The 23210-nt window shown below is 46.3% G+C and overlaps 10 protein-coding genes across 10 annotated transcripts; 7 read left to right on the top strand and 3 right to left on the bottom strand.

The window, feature by feature from the left end:
* Positions 1 to 1141: 1141 nt before the first annotated feature.
* On the top strand, positions 1142 to 1651 carry BX661DRAFT_184505 (uncharacterized protein). The gene has a single exon (XM_051536529.1). The coding sequence runs from the start codon at positions 1352 to 1354 to the stop codon at positions 1589 to 1591; it is 240 nt and encodes a 79-aa protein (XP_051390498.1). The 5' UTR covers positions 1142 to 1351; the 3' UTR covers positions 1592 to 1651.
* Positions 1652 to 8342: 6691 nt separating this feature from the next.
* BX661DRAFT_199268 (HAUS augmin-like complex subunit 6 N-terminus-domain-containing protein) lies at positions 8343 to 10036 on the top strand (the record flags this gene model as incomplete). The annotated part of the gene is made up of 2 exons (XM_051538310.1): positions 8343 to 8354; positions 8384 to 10036. 2 exons carry the CDS (start codon positions 8343 to 8345, stop codon positions 10034 to 10036), a joined length of 1665 nt encoding a protein of 554 aa, XP_051390497.1.
* A 398-nt stretch (positions 10037 to 10434) lies between these two features.
* BX661DRAFT_194152 (ferric reductase NAD binding domain-containing protein) lies at positions 10435 to 12804 on the top strand (the record flags this gene model as incomplete). Its single annotated transcript, XM_051537855.1, has 4 exons — positions 10435 to 11142; positions 11214 to 11246; positions 11282 to 11461; positions 12169 to 12804. The coding sequence occupies 4 exons, from the start codon at positions 10435 to 10437 to the stop codon at positions 12802 to 12804; spliced, it is 1557 nt and encodes a 518-aa protein (XP_051390496.1).
* A 254-nt stretch (positions 12805 to 13058) lies between these two features.
* BX661DRAFT_184502 (uncharacterized protein) lies at positions 13059 to 13821 on the bottom strand. Its single transcript, XM_051536528.1, has 3 exons — positions 13598 to 13821; positions 13431 to 13508; positions 13059 to 13392 (listed from the first exon to the last, which is right to left on the bottom strand). The coding sequence occupies exons 1-3, from the start codon at positions 13794 to 13796 to the stop codon at positions 13112 to 13114; spliced, it is 558 nt and encodes a 185-aa protein (XP_051390495.1). The 5' UTR covers positions 13797 to 13821; the 3' UTR covers positions 13059 to 13111.
* A 19-nt stretch (positions 13822 to 13840) lies between these two features.
* BX661DRAFT_184501 (uncharacterized protein) lies at positions 13841 to 14655 on the top strand. The gene has a single exon (XM_051536527.1). It carries the CDS (start codon positions 14187 to 14189, stop codon positions 14469 to 14471), a length of 285 nt encoding a protein of 94 aa, XP_051390494.1. The 5' UTR covers positions 13841 to 14186; the 3' UTR covers positions 14472 to 14655.
* Positions 14656 to 16137: 1482 nt separating this feature from the next.
* On the top strand, positions 16138 to 17167 carry BX661DRAFT_194151 (uncharacterized protein; the record flags this gene model as incomplete). Its single annotated transcript, XM_051537854.1, is given in 3 exon segments — positions 16138 to 16533; positions 16671 to 17031; positions 17043 to 17167. 3 exon segments carry the CDS (start codon positions 16138 to 16140, stop codon positions 17165 to 17167), a joined length of 882 nt encoding a protein of 293 aa, XP_051390493.1.
* Positions 17168 to 17370: 203 nt separating this feature from the next.
* BX661DRAFT_171928 (uncharacterized protein) lies at positions 17371 to 18620 on the bottom strand (the record flags this gene model as incomplete). The annotated part of the gene is made up of 4 exons (XM_051533744.1): positions 17371 to 17483; positions 17569 to 18078; positions 18156 to 18460; positions 18481 to 18620. The coding sequence occupies 4 exons, from the start codon at positions 18618 to 18620 to the stop codon at positions 17371 to 17373; spliced, it is 1068 nt and encodes a 355-aa protein (XP_051390492.1).
* Positions 18621 to 19376: 756 nt separating this feature from the next.
* Positions 19377 to 19790, bottom strand: BX661DRAFT_184498 (uncharacterized protein). Its single transcript, XM_051536526.1, has one exon. It carries the CDS (start codon positions 19723 to 19725, stop codon positions 19501 to 19503), a length of 225 nt encoding a protein of 74 aa, XP_051390491.1. The 5' UTR covers positions 19726 to 19790; the 3' UTR covers positions 19377 to 19500.
* A 566-nt stretch (positions 19791 to 20356) lies between these two features.
* BX661DRAFT_184497 (ZIP zinc transporter-domain-containing protein) lies at positions 20357 to 21787 on the top strand. Its single transcript, XM_051536525.1, is given in 4 exon segments — positions 20357 to 20416; positions 20428 to 20612; positions 20630 to 20811; positions 20838 to 21787. 4 exon segments carry the CDS (start codon positions 20414 to 20416, stop codon positions 21671 to 21673), a joined length of 1206 nt encoding a protein of 401 aa, XP_051390490.1. The 5' UTR covers positions 20357 to 20413; the 3' UTR covers positions 21674 to 21787.
* A 661-nt stretch (positions 21788 to 22448) lies between these two features.
* Positions 22449 to 22840, top strand: BX661DRAFT_171926 (uncharacterized protein; the record flags this gene model as incomplete). Its single annotated transcript, XM_051533743.1, has 2 exons — positions 22449 to 22459; positions 22486 to 22840. 2 exons carry the CDS (start codon positions 22449 to 22451, stop codon positions 22838 to 22840), a joined length of 366 nt encoding a protein of 121 aa, XP_051390489.1.
* Positions 22841 to 23210: the final 370 nt, after the last annotated feature.

Below are 23210 nucleotides of genomic sequence, written 5' to 3'. Positions count from 1 at the left end.
TTGACCATTTCAGGTTATATTAATACTAAGACGATTTCGGCGCATCTTTCTCGCCTACCCTCACTGACTAACCCGGAAGCTTAGAATTTAGTATACGTGAGGACACATATGATTCCAACTTTTTGAGCAGCTCAGGTCCCCCGATCTCGCCAGTTTGTCCACTGCAGCGCCATGATCCACTTCTGTGAAAAATATTATACTTGGATCCAATGACAATTGTATTATTTGTGAACCACTGAAAGACGCATTCCTGGAACTCATTTTATGCGTGTCTTCTCTGACCTATTTTCTTGTGGAGTCCAACATTAACAAAGGCTTCAGGCCCTTGAAGGAAAAGTACAGTGCCGAGTATCCTCATTTAAGTGACATACATTGTGACAGCTTAAAAGGTTATTGGGTTTTATTTAGCAGGTTTGGCGTTTTATTTAAATAATTTCATATAGTGACTTCATTTTTCATTTACAAATATGTGTAATTTTAAATGCGAGTCTAAGTAATTAAACTTGTGGCAACATACAGACAATAAAACAATTATTAAACTAATAATGCATGGTATTATTAATAAATAAAAATAGATACATTGTGCAAAGTATAAAACAAGTAAAAAACATGAGCTAAAGTTAATGATTAAACTGATAGTCTACCGCGCCACCTTGCCTGTCATGGCTCTATTGAAGACCTGGCTACATGCCCCTATAATAAAACTTACTTTAAGGGCAGTGTGGTTGGGATTTTTCCAGACCTGTGTCTAATTGCCTGGCGGTGGAAGTGTCCGCCAGATGTTAGTAAAATTAAACCCAAGCACTCGATCTCTCAGCTAGAGCATCAATCGTCGCCAGATAGCTGATGTGCATATCTACCGTCCTCATTGCTGTTTGCCCGCGGTCACTTCGGCAGGTGTTGATTTTGTATTCGAGATGTTGTTGAGATTGGAGTCTAATCAACAATTGACATTGCACAGGGGTCAAGGATTCCTTCATTTCCCGCTCAATCTGTAGGTTGGATGTCCTTTGCACCAGTAATGTTGTTTATCTATGATTATGTTTATAAGCACTGTTGCTTGTTTTGTGCAATCCCTTGGAGTTTCTTGACCAGCATTGTGTACCTGTCCTCTGTAAGCTCCTGCCACCTGCGTCTCATATCCAAGTCTAGCTTTTTTGTCCTGGTAATGGCATCCACATGATTCTTGATTTCCTCCAATGTCATCTGTCGGTCCTGGATACACTTGGGGCTGTTGACCGTCTCAGCCGCGAGATCTGTGGCTGGGTCCCAAAGAGCCCATTGAAAGTCCTCTCGTGTCAGAGTTTTGCGCTCCCGTCATGGACATATAAACATGTGACCCTGCATCTCAATGGTCTGGCAGCCAGACAACGGGCATAAACGCATCTGTGGTTTAGGGTATGCATTGGGGTATCATTTACACTGTTCGTTTGCTATAGGCAGTGAGCGCAGAAGCATCCTTAATGCAAAGGAGCAATGGATGGAATTCCTTGTATTGGTGATGTTACCAGGAGTTCTTGTGATTCCAAACACCCTTTCTATTCACTGCCACATTCATCGCCCAGAGGATGGTGGTGACTATCGTGGATGAGGTCTTTGGCAGCCATTCAAAGGCCAGAAGCAATGGTTGTACTGTTGATGTTGACATTGCTGGTGCTATATTTGGTGTCAGTACCATTATCATTGCCTCTTTTGGTGCCTCTGCTGGTGCTGCTGTCAATTGGTCTGTGAAAAGTATTGCCTCCTTGGTGTATGCTTCCATGATCTGCCCTGACACGCCTTGCTAATCTAGTTACCATTCTACAGGCAGCAAAGTCTGTCCAGAGCAGTGAAAATCAATTCAAAATTGACAATTGACAATTGAAAATAAAATAAAATCAATAAAAAATTAAGCTAAGCTAAAAAAAGCTGAAAAACCACCTAATGTGTTCTGTAAACATGCCAAAATGCCCGTTGCTAAATGCATCTTCAACGAGCTCACAGCCATCAGCGTCCATATTATCCGACACATTTCTCGGCAAGAAGTTGGGACAAATGACTGCCAGCGTGATCAAGCGATTGGCAACATAAAGCTCTGAAGAATCAGGCGAATCCCTGATGCGCCATGACTTAAAATTCTTTCCAAGCGGAAAATACAGCGAACGCATGCCTGCAAGATAGTGCTCCGACACCAGTCCTGCGGGCAATCGCCATATCCACCCATGAGGCTGGTAATTTCGGATAGGTGAGGCAGCGTGCGAAGCAACGAAATAATTGTGAACATTGTAATCGACGAACTCGGCATATTCAACACCTGGATGTGTTCAAATGTCGTGTTGGTGTCGCAAATAGCGTCGCGGAGGCTTGAGCAGTCAAAAATATGCGAAAACTGCAGAATCTGGATACTCGGCATTGTGCAAATTATCCACCGCATAAATTGGCAAGTCCACATATGCGTGTACTCGAGTTCGTCATCGTCCGAGCAATGTAAAATTAAACACCGCAGCTGGGAGGCCTCCCTGTCAAGAAAAACGCTGCTAGAATACAAACGAAGCATATACGCGTCATCTGTAAAAAGCTTCAGGTACTCGAGAGTGTCGAGGCAGTCGCAAAGCAAGTACTCGTAATCCAGGACGTACTTTGTGTTTGCGCGCAAGCTCTTTAGACGCGGGAATGGCTCAAAATTGCATGATGTCGGGTCGGCTACGCTCTGATCTTCGTTAGCCGTATCCAAGTACAAGGAGCACAGCATCGGGTAGGTCACTACTGTGCCAGACTTGTCGTCGTTGTAAATGAGCTCATTCAGGTCAATGTTCCAGTGAGAATTGATTGTCAGTGTGTCTAATGTCTGGGAGCTTATGCGGATAACCCGCATGAAATGATTACTGGTATACAGCCAGTTGTACTCGATGTGAGTCAGCCCCGAAATCGCTGAGCAATCAAAGGGCATAGGAAGATTGCTGTTGTTGGGGTGATGCGCTATCTTCTTGGCCCCCTCAAAAAGTTGGTTTCCGAGGCTACCGAGATAAAGCGAAATCTGCTCGCCGTCCACAACATAGTTTCCCGTGTTTTGATACGCAAACTCTGTCGAGCTTCGCACCAGGCGCTTTAGGTAGCCGACAAACTCGGACATATTGTACTGCGCATCATATAAATGCTCGGGCTCGCATCGGGTGTAGAATCTGGTGCTGAGGATAACCTGCAACACACTCGGGAAAAACGCATTTGGCCCGAGAATTTGTTTGAGTCAAGGGCGTTGCCATTAAATATGCGCGGAAAGTCAATTGAAAGCTGAATTTTTTTGACGATAAACGGTTCGCAAATTGTGCAATTGTCGTTGCGGTAAGAAGGCTCGGGATATTGCAATACATAAAGTCTGTCCGAGTACTCCCGGCTTTGTATCTCGAGCGACAATGGTTTATTTTTAAGCGCGGCGGCCCGCCACTTGTGGCTAACAGCGGACAGGTTGTCAATTATGCGAAGTGCTATACCGACACTGTGCGAATTATCATATTCCAGCGACGCGGGAAGCGCCAGTGTGTATGCCACGATTTTGTCGATAATATAACTGGGAAGAGTCTGAAATGTTAAAGAGTAAAAGACATTTTAAAGCCTTGACTATTGATTAAGAGTTAAAAAACACCCAAAATTGTGTGAGGCGAAGAGAAGAGTAGTGAATGGTGACAAACAAGAGAAAGATTGGAAAACAAGCATTTTATTTTTAGTCGCATGCACTGATTTATTTTGACCATGTGTACTACATGTGCACTACTTGCAGTCAACAATAGTTTTTTTTTACAGTTTGTGTACATGGATTTACATACTTGCTGATGTGTGCTTTTTGTTTGCTTGCAATTTGAAAGCAACTAAATAAATACATTGTTAATTTGACAGTGCTAAATTAAATATTGAACAATCAGTGATGGGTGATTAAAAATATATCGGTTGACAGCCACGCTGTAACAAAACTCCAAAACTACTGGGTAACCTTGGTGATTGTTTATACTCTTACCTTTACATTTTGTTAAATGATAGCGCGTTAAATCATTTTGCTAAGGGTAGGGAAAGGTAGCACACACGTGAGATATTCATGAGATTGCAGATTAATGATGACCAAAAAGTGCCATCAGGCAGCCAGAAGTGGAATCGTGACATGGCTGAGGCGCTGGACTTTTGCATTATCCTCAATGCCGTGTTTACAGGCAAACGGTATCCCTTTTTTGCGCAAAAAGGTATTGTTCTATTCGGCTAAACCTGAGTCTACTACAGCGATGTCCGAGATTTCCCCGAAACTTTGCCCAAACCAAAGTCCAAGCCCAAGCCTCAATTCGCAAGAAGTGGCTCAATAATTAATATCCTAAATCATAGCGAGCTATTGCCTTTATTTTTTAAGCATGTGTTGGGATGCTATGCAATACAAACTCATTTGGCCACCTGGAGTTGGTTGATTTGTCAGACATAAACAATAAACAATAATTGCATTGTATAATTTTATGATTTAACCATAAGCATATGTTTAATTTAATTATGAAATTATACTTGCTTCTTTGATTGGGCTGTCAACCAATTCCAACTACCAAACAAATTGTGTAGTCATTGTCAAAGATATCCCGTGTTTGGTGTTGTTAAAATCAAATAAAAAATGCAGAAGTTTACAAGTAAATGTATGAAATCATGTCATGAATTCCATCATGTCAGTGCAATTTAGAATAGTACGTAAAACTGTTTAATAAAATGGACAACTCGAAAATGACAGCGGCATTCCCTTTTCCCTTTGTATAATAAACAAGGCCACTTTACATGCATACATTGGTAAAATAGCATCCAGTCACTGCAATTGCTCTAGCATGGCAACTGCTTATTTTGCTTTATATTTCGCTTTGAAATCGTCTTTATTTTTAAAATGGTTATTTTTGCTCTCAAAAAATATAAAACGAATTACTATCTATATAGCAAAAAAATCACGCATTACATTGTTATTAAGAGGGGTGTGTGTGAGGAGCACTAGTTGCCTAGTGTTAGAAAAATGGGAGGTGAATTTATAAAGTGTTTTATTACTGATATTTCTAAAGTACTACTAGCGCCGGCCTTGTTATGTTAAAAATATGTATTAAACACAATGAACTAAAATAAAGCTAATGAGTAGCGCATCAATTATTTGTATTACTCTGCTATTTATATGCTCGTATGGAATATCCTTGCATGTCGAGTCAGGAATTAACTAGCGATTGATTAATTAATCAATAGCCGGAGACAAGCCGCAATTCCTTGTATCACAGGCCTCATCTTATATATGTACCTCGTCACCTTTGCTGTGCACATTGCCCATTGTGTACTCCGTTGGCAAAAACTGGTTTTTCTGTGAGCAGACCGGTATCTTTGGAAGTCAGTGTTGTGGTTTTTGTGTGTGTACTCACACGTGTGCTTTGCAAAATGGGGAGCATGTCTGGGCATTATTATGATGTCCCTAATTTATGCCTGCATAATCCAATTAATGTCCTATCAATTGGCATGCAGATGGAAGCTTGCTTTATGATTTCAACCTCAACATCTACTTCATGTCTTCAGTCTGTGCAACAACATAACAGCCATCTGAAACTATACAAGCAAGACAGTTCTCTTCCCCCATTTAAACAATTTTATTTATTATTTTCACCATTATAAATTCAGTCATTTAGTCATTTATCCAATTGCCTGCTTTATTCATACTATTCAGTTTTCTGCAAATTAACGTTATGACTCGCAACGCAACTACACAGGGACGTCTACTAGCCAGGAAATAAATTCTCGATACATGTATACAGTGTATTTAAGGATAAAATTACGCTTGAAGATTTATTGTTATATGACCATGTAATGAAATTCCATGTCGCACAAAAAGGTGAAATTGTTAGCCACCCTTTATTAAATATGTTTTCAATAGAAATATAAAAATGTAATTTTTTGTATTATTTTTGTTAGAATACTCCGGTAAAGTAGTAATTATGACAATACTGCTTAGTGACCAATCTCACCAAGAGTGTTTAATTTAAAAATTGACTTTTATCAGGAAACGCTTGAAGAAACATTCAATAGGGTCGAATTATCAAATGACAAAAAATATTGAAAGGGTATTTTAGAATAATTGATATAGAACAATCTGACAAAACAGCTGAGCAATTGAAATCTCAAATACCTTCAATAAATCAGCGCACACGAAAGCCTTAATATGAAATACGTAATATATTTTGCCGCTGCAATAAAAAACTAACAGATAAAAAGTGTTTGCTATGTTCGCTGTATTTAACGGGATAAGACCTTTATCTTTTTTCATTGCTTGAAACATGAAATCCCACGAAAATCAGCTCTGGGCTAAGGGGTAGATTTATTCACAGCCTGCAAGCTGCAGCGCTATTTTGCCGCGTCAATGTCCTCCTCGTGCTTCGCACCCCCATCTTCATCTCGCTGAGACCTCGTCAAGACAGACTCCCCTCACAGAGACTGACAACAACTTATACTGACAGCAACTTATTTTAATCCAGACAGCCATTTTAGAGTGTCCCCGCTAGCTGCGTGCCTGGTTTTATTGGATAGCCACCCCGTCCCTTGGGTTGTTGACGCTCCACAATCCTTACAGGGAATGCTGTTTTTGTTTTTCTGACAGTGCTCCCCCCCCCACTGGCACAACCGGAGTCAATATCATGGATGCGTTAATAGTTTTAATGCACAGATCAGCATATCAAGTTTATATCAATATATTCATTCAAATCGAGTCTGCTTTTCTCACTTTCAAATTATCGCTTAGGTTGTATTTTGCGGCTGATTATCGACATAATATGTGGATAAACCAAATACATGCACTGCCCGCTTGGATGAGCAGCCGCACAGCAGAGGGTTGGCTCCTTGGCTTTGCGCCCAGCTGCGGCTGCTGAGTCTCTGCCAAATAATCGCACTTAATGTTTTACCTCTATTGATAGGGTTTATAACTCATATTTACCTTTCAACGAAATGTAAAGGTAAGTGTGTAAACACAATATCCAAGGCTACCCTACCCCCCACAGGTTGGGGGTTTGATACAGTGATTTCATTTTTTATCTTTCGTTTTGATTTGATTTGATTTGCACTGGTTTGGTCTGGCGATCAAACAAGTGTTGCATTGTTATTTCGTGAGTTGAAACGAAACGCGTGTTGGGAATTGTTTCCTCTTCTTTTCATTACTATTATTTTTTATTTTTGCATTTTCAACTCGCATTGCTTTTAATTCTATATTTTTTCTGTACATTTATTCAATTTTCAATATTTTATTATATAAAGGTACATTTCAATTCACGCATTTGGAGAAGCAGCAGCAGCAACGAAACCGTCTGTCGTCTTGGGACTTTTACTCGAAGTTGGAATGGAGGCTTTGTGCAATGATGTACTTTAATAGTAAAAGGTTTGACGGGATACTATATTCTTTTTTCCCGCTCAATGAGGAGCTTCTGTTAACTCTATTTGGCTTTCCCTTCTCTCATTCCTTTCTCTCGCCATAAGCTTTACCAGCTGTGTAAGGCCAAGGTTGGGAGTGAGTTTGGTTTGATTTAAGGGGAAGATTGAGTGAGACTCGCTCCTTGGAATGGGAAAGGGGGTAAGGCAGTGGCTGCAAGATTGCGTGTGCTTGCTAGGTCTTGAATGCCCTTGATTTTCGTAGTCAGCATAGTGGGGAAAAAGGCCCGACGACCCACCCAGATTTTGGCCTTAAAATTGCAGTGTTTTTTGGTTTATTTTCACGGCATTCTACACGTTTGTGTATGCCATTTAGAGAAGGGAAGGGGCATGGTGTGTATTAGACATAGCACTTGTGGCTATCTTTTTCTTTAAAGGAGAATGGGCGTTTCGGTAAACACACAGTAATGTCATTACCCTGTTATTCCCACACTATTTTTGCCCGGTTTTTCGGCTAGACGGTTGGATCTGGGTGAGAAGGAGAGAGGAAGAAATGGAGGAAGGACACGATGGTTTTTATAGGCGGCTGTGTTTTCTGCAATACATCTCTTGTGAGTTGTTCTTTTTGCATTCTATAAGACGCAAAGCGCCCAAGACACAAGGGTGTTTACTTTTTGTGTGCTGGGTGTTGTGCCGTAAAGGCAACCATCGACATTTATTCATGCCATTTTCTGGGTTTGTTGTTGGGTTCTATGCGTACTAGTCAACCAGCATTTTGTCTTTTGCAACGGCGTTTCTACAGTCGCTGTGCAGAATCCCATTGAAAACAAGCACCCACAGCTGAGCACGCATCCATTCCAATAATGTTCTGTATGAATTCCGACACGCACATATGATAATCACAATCCACTGATCAGATTGCAGGTGGGCTTTCTCGAAGTGTAGGCGCATATCAGACGATGAACGACACTGTCGCGCCCAGCCAGCCGGCGCCGATGAGCGGCGGCGCGAGTTCTGGCAGACGATCCTTGCAATGGGCTTCGACGCATCGGCGGCGTGCGCAGGGTCGTACTCAGGCGTGCGGCTGGACGCGCAGGTATTCGAAACCGGCATTTTCCACGCCAAAGCGGCCGAGCTTCTGCTGCACTTTCTTCTAACGCACCTCGACAGCGCACGGGCGCAACGCGACCTCGCAGACTGCTGGCCAATCGCCGATCCGCGACAAGCACGGGGCTTTCGCACGCACGTGTTCCGGTGGCTCGACGAGCTGCGGCGCGAGTCGCTGGAGCGGCAGGATGGGCGGTGGCCCGGCGATGTGCCAGTGCGCAGGTCGTTTGTGGATGAGAGCCGCGGGGTGCGCTTCGAGTCGATGCTGTGGGCGCTGGCGCGCGTCGTGGCCGTACACTTGGTTGATGGGCCGTGGCGGGTGCATCTGGCGCGGCCAGGGGACAAGGATAGCCAGGGGGACCGGGGGGACCAGGAGGACCAGGGGGGCGTTGCGGCGTGTCGTGAGCGGTACGCTAGGCGGACCAGCGACCGGCTGCGTGCGCAGCGGCAGTGGCAGGCGGCCAAGAGCGCTGCCGAGGCGCAGACGGCGCGGGCGCGGGAGCAGCGCGACCACGTGCATCGTCGCTTCCGCACGTGCCGGCACCGCATGGCCCAGGCGGCCGATGTGCCGGCAGTCGATGCTTCGGCCGAGGATATAGAGCGGGCGCTGGAGCGGCGGGCAGCGGAGGCGCGCGCCTTATGGGAGCGCAGTGCCGGGTGGGTCGAGCGGCACGCGGCGGCGGTGGCGACGGTCGACTCGGTGGTTGAGCGGCGAGCCAACAATGTGCGGCTCGACCGCAGCCACGTGCGTGTTGCGCCGGCGCCGCAGCTGGCCAATGAGTGGGCGCGGTGGCTGGGCGCCGAGCACGTGCAGCCGTTCCGCGGCGCCAGCGTCGACCTGCACGCTGTCGTGCGGATGGCCGGCGCCTGCGTTGGCGCGCTGCGCGGCGCGCTTTCGTCGCCGACGCTGCAGCTTGCGCGGCAAGCGCGGGCGGAGCCGCCGCTGCTGCCGGATGTCGGCGCACGGCTTGTGGTGCTGCAGGAAGCGCTGGCCGCGCAGAGCGAGCGCGTGGAGCGGCTCGGGAGGCTGAGGGCGCGGCTCGAGGAGCTGCAGCGCGCGGTCGGCGGCTGCTGCCTGAGTCCGTCTGCCGCTGCTCTGAATGGCACCGCTGCTGGAGGCGCTGGCTGGGCCGTGCGGTGTTTGGCTGAGGCCGCTGCGGCGCCGGTGGATGCCGCAGCAGAGCCGGCCAGCGCGGCCAGGAGCCGGGCGTTGCAGCTGGCGCGGCGCTGGGATGATCTGGCTGGCGACGTCGAGGTCGACGCTGACGCCGGGTGGCCGGGTGTGGCGCGGTTGTCGCTGACGAGCGAAGCGATGACGACGCTGCCTGTTCTGTCTACTGTCGCCACGCGAGGAGGATTGCAGTCGGAAACGCAGCCATTATTGCGCAAGCGCCCGGCTCTGTTTGCTGACGGTGGTGACAGCAACAATGGCAGCGGCAGCGCGAAGCATCACCGAAGGAACAATGGTTCCGACCACGATGGTGCCGACCACGATTTCGATATGCTGCTTTGCGATGACGGAGTGCCGGACTTTTTGGTTGGATGATATCCCTCTTCAGTGTGAACGCAATCAAAAGGGGGTGGGTGATTGTGACTGAAAGAAAGGACAAATTTATATTGGCCTTTTTTCTTTTCATTCTTTCGTTTAAAATCGTGCCATTTTTAATCTGCTTTTTGTGTAAAATAATTTTCATTATTCCTTTCTGCGAAAAATCATCGACAATACACCCTTTTTTCGCTCCCACACCAAAGACGGACGGGCTGAAAGGGGAGCACAAGATCTATTTTGGTCCACCTCGTTTTTCTCCTTTCGCTTTTCATCCACACACACAGACACCGCCTTTTATAATTTGTTCATCTCTCACCTTCCTTCACTTTCATTTTCTTCGTCCTTTCCACTTTATTGTTATTACTACTGTATTTTCCTTACTCCAAATTCCAAAAATGTTGGACCTCAAAAACTCAACATACTCGGACGTTCGTCCGCGACAACGCACGCTGCTCCACCGGCTCGAGCTCTGGATGATCAACGACGGAAAAATGTACCTATACCTGGGGTTCTGGATTCTCATCCAATCCCTGCTCTACTCCCTGGCGGCGGTCAACTACCGGTACTACCCGCTGTGGCAAAATATGCATGAGCTCCTCGGCGGCTCCTTTATAGCAGCGCGGTCCGCCGCACTGGTCCTGCACGTGAACACCGCCCTCGTGCTGCTGCCTATTTGCCGCACGGTTATTTCGTGGATTCGCACGACGCCGTTGAATCGCGTTATTCCGTTTGACCACGCGCTGCTGTTCCATAAGCTTGTCGGCTACTCTATTCTTCTATTCACCTTGGTGCATGCCGGCGCGCATTACAGGAACTACTATGTCGTGTCGCAGGTCACTGGCGTGCCATACTGGCGGATCCTATTTACCACCGGCCATAGCATCACCGGCCACTTGATGATGTTTTGCATGATCATTATGGGCGTCACCGGGTATGTGAAGATTCGGCAGAAGCATTTCAATTTATTCTGGAACCTGCATCACTTGTACGTGCTTTACTTTGCCTGCTTCTCGATCCACGGCGGCTTTTGCTTGCTAAAGTCCAATTTGCCGCCGTTTTGCAGCACAGGTGCTGCGTTTTGGAAGTACTGGGTGGCCAGTGGCGTCATTTATCTTTTCGAGCGGCTTTCAAGGGAGTTTAGGGCAAACTGGAGGGCAAAGGACATGAAGTGCAGAAGGTTATTTTGCATCCGGGCAAGGTCATCGAGGTGCAGTTTAAGAAGCCCCGCGGGTTCAAGGTCAGGCCGGCCAGTATGCGTTTTTGTGCTGTCCGGCAGTGTCCACGCAGCAGTGGCACCCTTTCACGCTGACGAGTGCGCCTGAGGAGGACTACGTTTCGGTGCATGTTCGGGTTGTCGGTGACTGGACGAAGTCATTTTCGGAGGCCTTGGGTGCCAAGGATGAGCACTGGAAGGCCCTGGAGGTTTCCTTGGCGAGTGGCAATGCGGATGCTGAGCCGAGGAGTGCAAGAAAGACCAAGAAGCCCTTGGCCGACTCCCAGGCGATTAGGGATGCCGGTGTGCTGCCTGCACCTGGTGCTCCTGGATCGGCGTATGCGCTTGGTAGGGACAGCATGGCGTATTCCCCGCTCTCTGCTGCCCGGGGTAACCGCGAGCGCCGCAATACGCCCTGTCGAGTAACCGCCGCAACACCATGCTGCTGATCGACCGGTCTGATGGTAGTGGACTCGAGGACATGACCAACTACTTTAGTAGCCAGAACCAGAACCAGCGTGCGAGCCTGACCTCGCGTCTGTCCCAGTATGTCACCGGCTCTCAAAGGCCCACTACAAGCAATGGCCGGATGCGGTCGCGGTCGTCGGCAAATACTGGACATCCTGCTGCACCCAGCCACCATCATTACCTGAATAATCGCGGACCGATGGGTGATGATGCGTCTAAAGTTCCGACGCTGAAGCAGTTGCAGGACGAGTACTTGCTTGAGAGCCAGATGGGATCATCGGGGAGACCCAGTGGCAGCGGGTCGACGGCGGTTGCCGACGACATGCAGGAGCTGCACGCCATTGTGAATGGTGACAAGGATGAGGAGTGGGAATCCATGCCTATGGGAGTCATATCCAACCGCCTGGGTGCCTCTGCGTCTTCACAGCCATCCATTGTTCCCCATCAGACGGCCAACATATTGCCGCAGGTGCTTGTGGATGGACCTTTTGGCTCGGCGTCGGAGGATGTGTTTAACCATGAGATCGCCATGTTGTTCTGCGCGGGTATTGGGTGCACGCCCTTTGCCAGCGTGCTCAAGTCCATCTGGTATCGACTGAGCTACCCCGAGGGGTCATTCCGGCTGCGCAAGGTATATTTTTTCTGGACGCAGCGAGACACCAAGTCGTTCGAGTGGTTTCAGGATCTCCTCAAAGCCATCGAGGAGGAAGACGAGGCGCGGTTGGAAATGGACCATGATATTGGATCCTACTCCCTTGGTCGGCCATCAGTCGGTCAGGACGATAGTATGATTGAGATCCATACGTATTTGACGGGAAAGCTGAATTTTACGCAGATGACGCATATTCACTTGAATGTCGGCGACGTTGATCCCATTACGGGGTTGCGCAGTCCCACGAAGTTTGGGAGACCCAATTTGGATCTGATTTTCAGGGCTGTCGCGCATGAACATCCAGCGACAGATGTTGGTGTATTCTTTTGTGGGCCTCATAAGATGGGCTCCACTATTGGGTCGGCTGCGAAGAAGTGGTCAAGCAAGGGACAGGACGGAACAAAGTTTTATTACAATAAGGAGAACTTTTAAACATCGTAGCAGAGTGTAGTATTAAATAAAAATTTTTTTAGCACTTGTGTATATGTGTTTGTAGTTATAAAAAAAAAAAAAAAAAAAAAAAAAAAAAAAAAAAAAAAAAAAAAAAAAAAAAAAAAAAAATACTAGTTACAAAACAATATAAACATTGTAAAGTTTTAACAAATTTCATATATATCATACATTTAGTTATGTTAAAGATGTTATCAATGGTATCTTGATAACTATAAAATCGACCCAAGAAAATGTTTTTAAAAAAAATTATATTTTTGGGGTTACATGAATAAAACTAATAATAAAATTAGAGCAGCTGACGCTCGGATTGGTTGTAATAGTCCAGGTGCCTGACGTGAGCGGCACTCAGCTTGAGCGGCGGCATGGCAGCAGCATCGGGAACTGAAATCGGTGCGTACAGCCGCGACTCATTGAGTGCTACAATGCAGTGGTCAGGACAGTCAGTCAGGATTTGCCCCTGACATAGACCATCTCCAATTGAAATCCGAATGGCCCGTTCACTTGCAGCGTCTACATTCAGAAACGAGGTTCTCTTGGAAGACAGGACAAAGTTGGCGTAAGCGGTGTCTCTGGAGTCAACATCCTTGAGTGCGGAATTTTGTTACTTTGCTCGTAGAAGGAGCCGGTGTTCGTGTAGCAAACCGTACTCCCTGACACCGACCTGCCACACTTGCCGTAAGAGTCTGTCAGGACAATATGGTCGGCCAAAAGCGACTTTGTATCGACCTCGTACTCCTTCTGCAGTCCGTCCTTGCGCAGCTTGTGTATCCACATGTGTAGTAGCGATTCCGATCAAACATGCACTTGTAGATGGGCTTGCCCATGATAAGCCACCACAGAGAGTTGGCTGCAAAATGGTTGGTCGACGTAATCAGTATGCGCAGAGTATAGTTTACCAAGTACATCGGGTTTATGTAATTCACGATTGTCGAGATGAGAAGAACGACAAACATTATCGCGCACGTGGCCATTATCTCGTGGGTCTCGTTGAACGAGCTCTTGATATTGCGAATCATCCAATGTGTAATGGCTACCATGGACCCGCTCACCCAGAGAAAAGTAAACAACGAAGTAAGAAAATTCTGGCGGTAAGTACACATGTCGAGTTCTGGAATGTACTCAGTCGTCATGGATGGCTTGATAAGTTGTGAGGTCAGCCCAACAACAAGTGCGCACAGCCAGTAGATGACAAACGGCAAGTAGAGGCCCAGCCCATGGAACGGCTTGTGCAAGTAAAATACACGGTACAGTCCGTATGCCCTAAACGCGGCCAGAGAGCACATGCCGCCCGCGCCAATGATAACCCGCATCCACACGCCAAATGCCTTACAGTTGGTCAGAAGCGTGCCGGCAACAGGTAGATGTGCATTGGACTGCAGGTCGCCGACGAACCATACGACGGAAACAGCCATGATCAGTGCCATGACTATGACATTTTTGGACTTGATTGGCGCATAGTTCCGATTCCGCAACATGTACATGACAGCCAAGAAATTGAACGAATAGATCATCGAAATGACAATCAGCATGATCATGTCGGCCATGCCTCGCGGATCCAACTTCAGGTCCATTTCCTCGGCGTTCTTTTGGCGCTGCAGCTCGGTCTCAGTCAAAGTAAAAGACAGTTGGTTGCCCATTGTTTATAAATAAATATGTTATATGTGTTGTGGTCAAGTATTTTTTTATAGGAATGTGTTTGATAGCAGAATAAAGCTTAGTTAATTTTTAAATAAATAAAGTATAATTAATTAATGGTTATGTGTAAATAATAAAATTCCTTAATAATATTAGTAGGATATATTTTATTTTAAAATATAAAGTAAAATAAAGTAAACTAGGAATACACATTCCATTTGAACAATGAGGGAGTACCGTGTGCTTATATATGTATATGGATTTGAGTTTGTGTGCTGTCTTGCACACTGGTATTTGAAACTCTGTCCAAAAAAAAATTTGCTGTCGCTGTCAACACATATGCAGTTTTTTTTTCTCAAAAAAAAGGAAGCAACAATATTATTATTCAGCAGTGCACATATTTTTCTCAATACTTTAATTTTTATTTTAGTGTTTTTATTTATAATGTTGCGCTAATAAGTGCAGCACATCGCCAGCAGCTTTCTGTGTTTACTTTATGCACATCAAACATTTATTACGCATATATTTAGAAATTGGAGATAGGGGGGTTGTTCCGTGTTGTCATGGAATCGTCAGTGTGTTTAATGCCTGCATAGACATTATTTCGAGGAACCAATCGGGTGACATGTAGCAAACTAAAGCAAAATTAGTTAAAACAAGATAGATCGACGCGAGGTGCATCTTTAGAGAATGCAACAAAACAAGAAGCGGGCCATCTACCAATGTGATTAGTGTGTGCGTAGCGGCATATTACTTAGCTGGCTGTCAATTCAAAAGTATTGTTTATCTGGTACAATTTATTAGTGCGGCTTATTAAGAACGGTATTAATGTTGTTGACGCTTCGGTTGAAATGTACGAGCTTCCGCCCGTGTTAATCCCAATAGCCTGTCGATCTGGACCCCACGGGGTTCCCATTTCATGATAGATATAAAAGCATCATATTCTAAATATAAATTCGGGGATAATTACGCAAATTGGTATATTTTTAAAAATGCACCAAAACTATTGTTATTTTGGAATATTGCCATGTATTTTTATTAGGTTGTGCGAGCGGCAAAATATACACAACCTGTGTGCAGTGGTGTCTGATAGCGAATACCAGCGAATCTTTAACAAAAAAACAGCAGATCGCAGATTTAAACGACCGGAACATTCCAATTTAAGATTCGTCATGTTTTGTTTTTTGTGCTGCTGATTTAATACCAATTTATGAGCCTGGGTAGTCCAAGTGATTCGCACAAATGGGCGGGGTATAGAGTGTGCAAAATATATGGATGATTGGATTGTAAAGGCACTGTTGTGATTTTTTGTGCCAATTCCCGACAGATCCAGCACTGCCAAGTCGGATTTACTTGGGAATATCTTTTTTTGCAGTGCACTTTGTCTGGAAACCAAATAATTGGTAGGAAGCAGGCGTGTCAAAAGTGCGCCTTCAATGATCTGTGAATTTACTACTTTATTTTGAAATCAGTCATGGGGTTATATTACAGACCTTGCTACATGCCCCTATAACAAACTGGCCCCGCATTCACGCGAGTTGAAGCTATTTGACCCATACAATAAGTTGTGGTTGATTATGCTTTTGTTTTATTTTGGTATAATCCAATAAAGGCAATATTTTAATATTTTTCTTTTAAACCTATATATTTCAAAAAAATCCACAAACATTCTACATAATGGTCCGGCATTCGAAAAACAACACCGCCTCTGGGGTTTTTACCTACGCCGAGCGCCAAATGGTAGACTATGGCACCAAAAGCAAACGTCTAGGCAGTGACACCAAACGCCGCTTTGACTCATGCCACCTATGTCTCAATACTGCGCGCAGCCCAATGACATGCACCAAGGGACACGTGTCATGCAAGGAGTGCGTGCTGAACAACATATTGGAGCAAAAACAGTCTATCGAGCTGGCAAAAAAGGAATACGCGTTGTTTATGAAGAGGGAGGATGAGGCAAAAAGGGGGAAGAGGAAGGAGGAGGACGAGAGGGAGGTGCAAAAGTATTTGAAGCGCGAGGTTGGGCTTGGAAGTGGCGAGCAAAGCGAGTCGAGAAACGCGCGGCGGAGCAGGGTGAGGGCTATGAGGACCAGGGGCAATCAGAGGGTGGCAGTGAGAGTGACGGTCGGAAGAAACTAATGATTGAAGATAAGAGCGGCGACGGCGTCGGTGGCAGTAGTGAGCAGCGTCCAGTGTTTGCTCTGGCAAAGATTAAGCACAAGGACGAAGCAGAGTCTGGAATCCAACCGGAGGCGCAAGAAGAAGGCAAAAATGCAAAGCCTCGGCTGACAAGCTTTTGGGTTCCCAGCATGGCGCCCGAAACCAAACTTTCAATGGCAGATCCCAGCAGCCGCACCGTCCAATGCCACGCATCGCTGCCGCACAGTCTGAAGCTCAAATCACTGGTGGCAGTGCAATTCCGCAGCGACGCAAAGGGGAATAAGCTGTGTCCATCGTGCGACAAGGAGCTGCTGAATAGCTCAAAGGTCGACGTGCTGCGCCCCTGTGGCCACGCCTTGTGCCACCGGTGTGTGGGCAACTTTGTCGAGCCTACAGGTGTGTGCTTTGTGTGTCAAGTTAAGGTCAAGCCGGGGATGTTATTCGGCTGGATTCCGAGGGAACCGGCTTTTCAGCCGCCGGCGGTCAGATGGTGGCTACGCGTATGGCAGCGCCCTGCAGGCGTGAGGTCCGCTTGAGATACGAATAAAGGCGTGGATGGATAATAATATATTGAAAGTACTGCAAAGAGAGGGAGGGATATTGCGATGAAAGTGTAGGACTGCGGACGTGTCACCGACAAGGCCGCCATTGTTTTTTGTATGACAGCTGGGTGGGTCAGACCCACACTGCGTCAAATGAGGCCTGCATTGACCCCCAGAAAACAGCGTAACCAAAAGGACATGTCAGTGTTTATTGGGAGTTGGGACCAGCCTTCTTTTGCCCATCGGCGTCATCTTCGCTGTTATCCGCTTCGTTCTCCGAGTCCAGCTCTTCTCCTCTTCTTCTTCCTCGCGATCTTCCACCTGCTCGGCTCGTTCGCCTCAGCCTCCTCCGCCTCCTCCTGCTCCGCCTCATCTGGCCTGTCCTCTACGGCCTGGCTCGACGCACGGCTGCTCACAGCGCTTTCACTGGCCTCACTACCGCTCTCCCCACCCTCAGTCTCTTCTTTGCTGTCCTCCTTGGGGAGCGTCTCCTCAGCCACATCCCGCGGGATGTTTTCCACAATCGCAGCGTGCGCAGACGCAGCAGCGGCCTCATTGGGAAATCTCAACGCCAGCGTCGTGGGCAATTTGGTCTCTGCATCGATGCAGCCAAAGCGAACAAACTTGCGCTCGCACTCGGCCTTCATACCGCTGAACATGGGCGAGTTGAGGATGAGGCGGAAGGTGAGATCGGTGCGCATAACCATGCGGCGGCGCGCATGGTTTTCGTTATGGCGGTTGATCTTAACTGGCCGCCGCCGCGCTCCTTCCAATTGCCCGCAACAAGCGCAAAGAGCTTGGCCTTTGTCGTGAACAGGCAGGTCTCGTCCTCTTCGAAAGTGAGGACGGGGCCGGAGGGCACAATGGGGGTTATAGGGCAGGTGGGTGTCGGGCAGCCCTCGAGGGATTGCGCGCCCTGAACGGCCAGCATGTCTCCAAATGACCGGTCGTCCTGGGCGCTGCGCACTGGCGCCGCCTCTTGCGACCACTTACCGGCAGACGAACTGCCTTCATCGGCGCTGTCTCCCATGGGCTCTTCCTTTTTGGCTGCGTATTTGGCAAACCCACTGCTCATCGCGCCGCTAGTAAACGCTGCAAATGGCGAGGCCTTTTTGGCAGCGCTGGCAAATCCGCCCATACCAAAGCCAAATCGGGACCCAAACACAGGTGTGGCGGCGGCGGCAACAGGCTCCTTTTTGTCTTTCTGATCCAACTCGATTGCCTTTACAGACTTTGTTGCGACATTGGCCTCTTCGCTGCCTGATGTGTTTTCTTCACCGTCTTCGCTTGTGCGTGGCCTTTTGGCTGGGCTTGATACCTCTGTGACTGTTGGGTCCTCGGCTGATGCTGCTTCGAGTGGGGTTCTGCTTCGGGAGTAACAATTTCGTCGGTGACTTGGCTCTTGTTGATGCTGTCTTGCCGCTTACGCTTGCTTTCGACGCTCTCTGCCTCGCTCATGTTTTAGAATATATAAAGCAACAAAGAAAATTGAGAAAATTGAGAAATTCGAGAGAAAAAGAATATAAATTTAAGAATCTGGATTGAAAAGCCAAAATAGCACGAAAATTTTTTTGGGAAAGAAAAAAGAAAGGGAAAATCGATACAAACAGAAAAATAATAAAAAATAAAAAGGAACTATTAGGAGCAGGCGAGACACACTTTTGATGATGAGTTCTGGCGGCACGAATGTTTGCTTCTTTTTAAAAATTAAAAGAGTTCAGAGTTGCCCTGCCGACCGTCTCTGGTATTGTATGCACAGCAAAAAAACCCTACCTGCCCTAAAAGGAGATTTGCAGTATGCGTATATTTTGCACTTTGTCCATGTCCTGCTAATTCCACTGTAACAAATCCTCAACCTGCAGAGTAACTTTCGAGATTGCGTTTACGCACTTAACTTTAAATTTCGCTAAAAGATAAGTGCGTTAACACCCTTCAACGGAGGTTGGAAATTAAGTGCGATCATTTGGCAGAGACTCAGCAGCTGCAACCAGGCGCAAATCCAAGGAGGGCAACCCTCTGCTGTGCGGCTGCTACTCATCCAAGCGGGCAGCGCATGGATTTGATTTATCCACTTATAATGTCAGTTGTGGCCGTCAATTATTGAACACATGACAGGGCTTTGTCAAATGAGCAAGTGGATCTGTGGATCTACAAGTGTGGACGTTTTTTGTCCAGTACAGCAAATTCCAGTTGCTTTGCTTATCAGGCGTCTACTTTTTGTACTCGTATTTTTGTTACTATATCATATACACCGTTATCAAGATGTTGGTTGTAATATTGTTTCGGCATATAAAAAGTTAAAAAAAACTGGAAAAAAACTTTTTCTAATGCGCCAGTCCTAATCTTGCTGCTTCTGCTGCTGCTTCTCGCCATCATCATCGTGGTTCTTGTTGTAAGAACCATATGCGTGCATCCTGCGCTCGCGCTTGATCCGACGAATTTCCTCTGTGCGCCGCTCAGTGCTGACTATATCCTTTGCGAAAACAAATGTACCGAATCCAACCACGATAATGGCTGACCATGCGATGAGTATTGACCGGGGGTTACTCTTGACTATTCCCATTATCCACTAATCCAAAGTTACTATTCTGTTTTTTAAAATTATGATTGTAAGCTTGGGTTAAAAAATATTTACATTGATGCTGTTTTTTTATTTTGCTAGCGCCGATAAAAAATAAACAATTTTCTTAATCAAGAGATAATGGTCGCGTGCTTGAGAGTGGGAAAATAATTACTACTGTCACATGATTTTAGTTATTTTCTATCTTTTTTCTACATTGCAATTGCAATTAAAGTGACGCGTGAGTTGCCTCAGTTTTTATGCTCGAAATATCGCATTGGGTGACCATCGAGATTTAAGCTGCTAAAACTGGCATTTTCTAGGAATAAAAACAAATGTGGCTTTCCATTGATGTTGGAAAGTGCGCGTGAAGATAAATAAAAAATACATTTTTCCGAAGAAAAAATTTGAGGCGACAGACAAAAAAAATGTCGTGACCTTTCCATTGTTATTTTTTGGCAGAATTGGACAACGTTTGACTATAACAATATGTAATTATCAAGAACAATTAGAAAAGTGGAAATACAGGGAGGAGCAGTAGAGATTCAAGAATATAAACATACACCAATTTAATAAAATATTTTTGTGAATACACTTTTTATAGTTATGCGTAATATTTTGAATCACTAACCATCTTTTGTATTCCTTCTCTACAAAATTTTCTTCATATTTTCATATTTCAAATTATACAATGGTTTTTCCAAGGCTGGTTTGTCATCGCTGGTAGCCATATTGGCAATATCGTCTGTTGCTCCGTTCGCTGCAGCTGCACCTCAAAATGCACAGTTTATTTCGGTTGATGCCGACATCGTGCCGACAGATTTAGTATCTAACCAATTTATATTCGACAGTGTAGACACACAGCCAGCACCCGCCCTGCCAGAATTTCAGTCATCGCCTGTTCAAGCAGCCAAGCATCCGCTCTCGAGCCCAATGTGCGGGACAGTCTCAAGATTGAGTGCTCAGCCGCCGGGGTTAAAGACTGGGACCGCAACCTACAAATCGCCTCTGTATTCATCATCCTCTCTGTCGGCGGCCTTGGCGCATTGCTTCCCGTGGCCTGCAAGCACATCAAGTGGCTCAACGTCAGTCCCAAGATCCTCACTACAGGCAAGTTTTTGGCGCTGGCGTCATCTTGGCCACAGCCTTCGTGCATATGCTCAATGGCTCTATAGAGTCACTCAAGGATGAGTGTCTGGAGGGCAGGCTGGGTGACTTTGATGCGTGGCCTGGGTTTCTGGCCATGCTGGCGATTCTGGCAATGCACCTGATGGAGCATGTGCTGACCGCTCGCCTCATACACCATAAGAACACGTCTTTGGATACAGCAAGATGTTCTGTGGCCACAGAGAGTGCGAGCGCCGGCGAGGTCACGCCGGAGTACAAAGATGAGGAGTGCGGTGATGAAAAGCGCGTGGATGTGGGACACGTTCACGCGCCCATGCTTCTTGATATGGACCAGAAGCGCAAGCAACTGTCAACGTACATTCTCGAGCTCGGCATCGCTCTGCACTCGATCATCGTCGGTATGACACTGGCGGTTACCGGCGGCACCGGTTTCAAGACCTTGTTGGCAGCCATCAGCTTCCACCAGTTCTTCGAGGGCTTGGCCCTGGGCACTCGCATTTCGGCATTACATTTTACCCGTCGGCCGCTGCTCATGGGCATTTTAAATGCGTCGATATTTGCCTTGACGACACCGCTGGGCCAGATTATCGGCATTGGTATCCGCGAGTCATTTGCTCCCAGATCGCCCTCGACATTGTTGACCATTGGTGTGCTCGACGGCCTTTCGGCTGGAATCCTCATGTATTCGGCTATCGTGAACCTGCTTGTTGAGGAGTTTTCGTCGCCCGAGTTCCGCCGGTATACAAAGTTTGCGAGGGTTATGTATTTTATCATATTGTATTCCGGTTGCGCGGCAATGTCCATTATTGGAAAGTGGGCGTAAGAGCGCTTCACAGAACGCGCTTCCCTCTTTTTTATTCGCTGTTTTATTTTTTATGTAGATTTTCCAGAATTAGTTTTGCTTTATTCATTTTTCAATTTTTGCTTTCTATCAGCCACATTCCATAAATATAAAATGGCGTTTTTTATCTCAAGCGGAGCAATCAACGAAAAATCGACCAATAGACGCTGAGAACAATGCCAAGCTATCGATAGCTGTGTGCGGGGATGTTAGGAGGCCGAGCGGCTCCGAATAGCCAAGAGACAAGCAGCGATTTCCTTTTATAACTTTTTGCTTGTTAAATTAAATTGGAATTCTCTTTTTATTTTAATTTCCCAGTGGGAAAATGAAAATAAACAGAATCCTGAATTTGAATGAACAAGAACAGTGTGAATGAAAAACATTGCACAACATACCCGATAAAATCGAGTTCACTTTTGCAAAAGCGCATAAAATAAGAAAAATCAACAGCAGACACTTGTTTTTTTTTAATAAATTGCTGCAGCGTGTGAATGTAAATTGGCAATCGGATTGCAAGTAGTTTATTTAGTATATGAAAATCAGCGGATATGGTGCCTATTCATTTGCCACAGATGACCAGTCAACTACGCGCGACCACTCTAAACATTGAACTTTCAAGTGCAAAGTGGTTGGGTATAAACGTTGTTTCTTCCTTTTTTTCTCATTCTTTTATTCTTTCAATACGAACAAAATTTTATTATTTATTTTCCAGCGCTTATTTTCTTTGTATACTTTAATCTTTCATTTTGTCAAAACAATGCCCTCCTCGTATGTCTTGATTTTTGAGCGGGCAGGACCCGAAACATCCTCTACGTTTCAGGCAACTGCTACGGCGTGCTTGGATACACGCCAGAGGAGATGATTGGCACCAGTGCGCTCAACTACTCCTACGACCCGCATGCCAAGCACTACAGCTGCCAATGGCCGGCTGACAACCCCGAACTGGGCGTCACCATGCTGCCTCACAACATGCGGTGCAAAGACGGGCGGGTAATCTACGTGCACGCCATTTCAATCAACTGCACTGGCCATTTGTTCACAGTAATCCTCGCATATCCAGAGCTTGGCGACATTAGGGTCAGCGAATCCATTCTCTACAAGCTCCAATACGAGTGGACTTTGATCGTGCCAGTGAGCAGGCCCAGATGACATCTGGCTGCGACACTGGATCCGTTGTCTCTGTTGACACAGAGGCGACCCTGGAGTCAGAGAACAACGATATAGTGTACCCAAAGTATCCAAAGGTCACAAGGGAATCCTTAAACAAGGCCACATCTACACAGCGCGGGCGAGCAGAGCCAAGGCGTGCTTTGTGCTTAACAGACGGGTGGATGAAAGCACACAGGGCCCAACGGTGGAATTCGTGACGAATTCATTAGCAACATATTCGGGGGCGATATCGACAGCCACGAGATTATCGGCCAACCGCTTTTCACACTTGTGGCGTCGCGGATATAGCCAAGGCCGCAATGTTTTTGGAAAATCTGTGCAAGGTCACTCGCCCGCAGCTGTGCACCTG

Source organism: Kickxella alabastrina, assembly GCF_025024165.1.
Source record: "Kickxella alabastrina strain RSA 675 chromosome Unknown BX661scaffold_16, whole genome shotgun sequence".
Lineage (NCBI taxonomy): Eukaryota > Fungi > Kickxellomycota > Kickxellomycetes > Kickxellales > Kickxellaceae > Kickxella > Kickxella alabastrina.
Note: the sequence above shows the minus strand (reverse complement) of the source record. Positions and strands in the feature narration are given on the sequence as shown.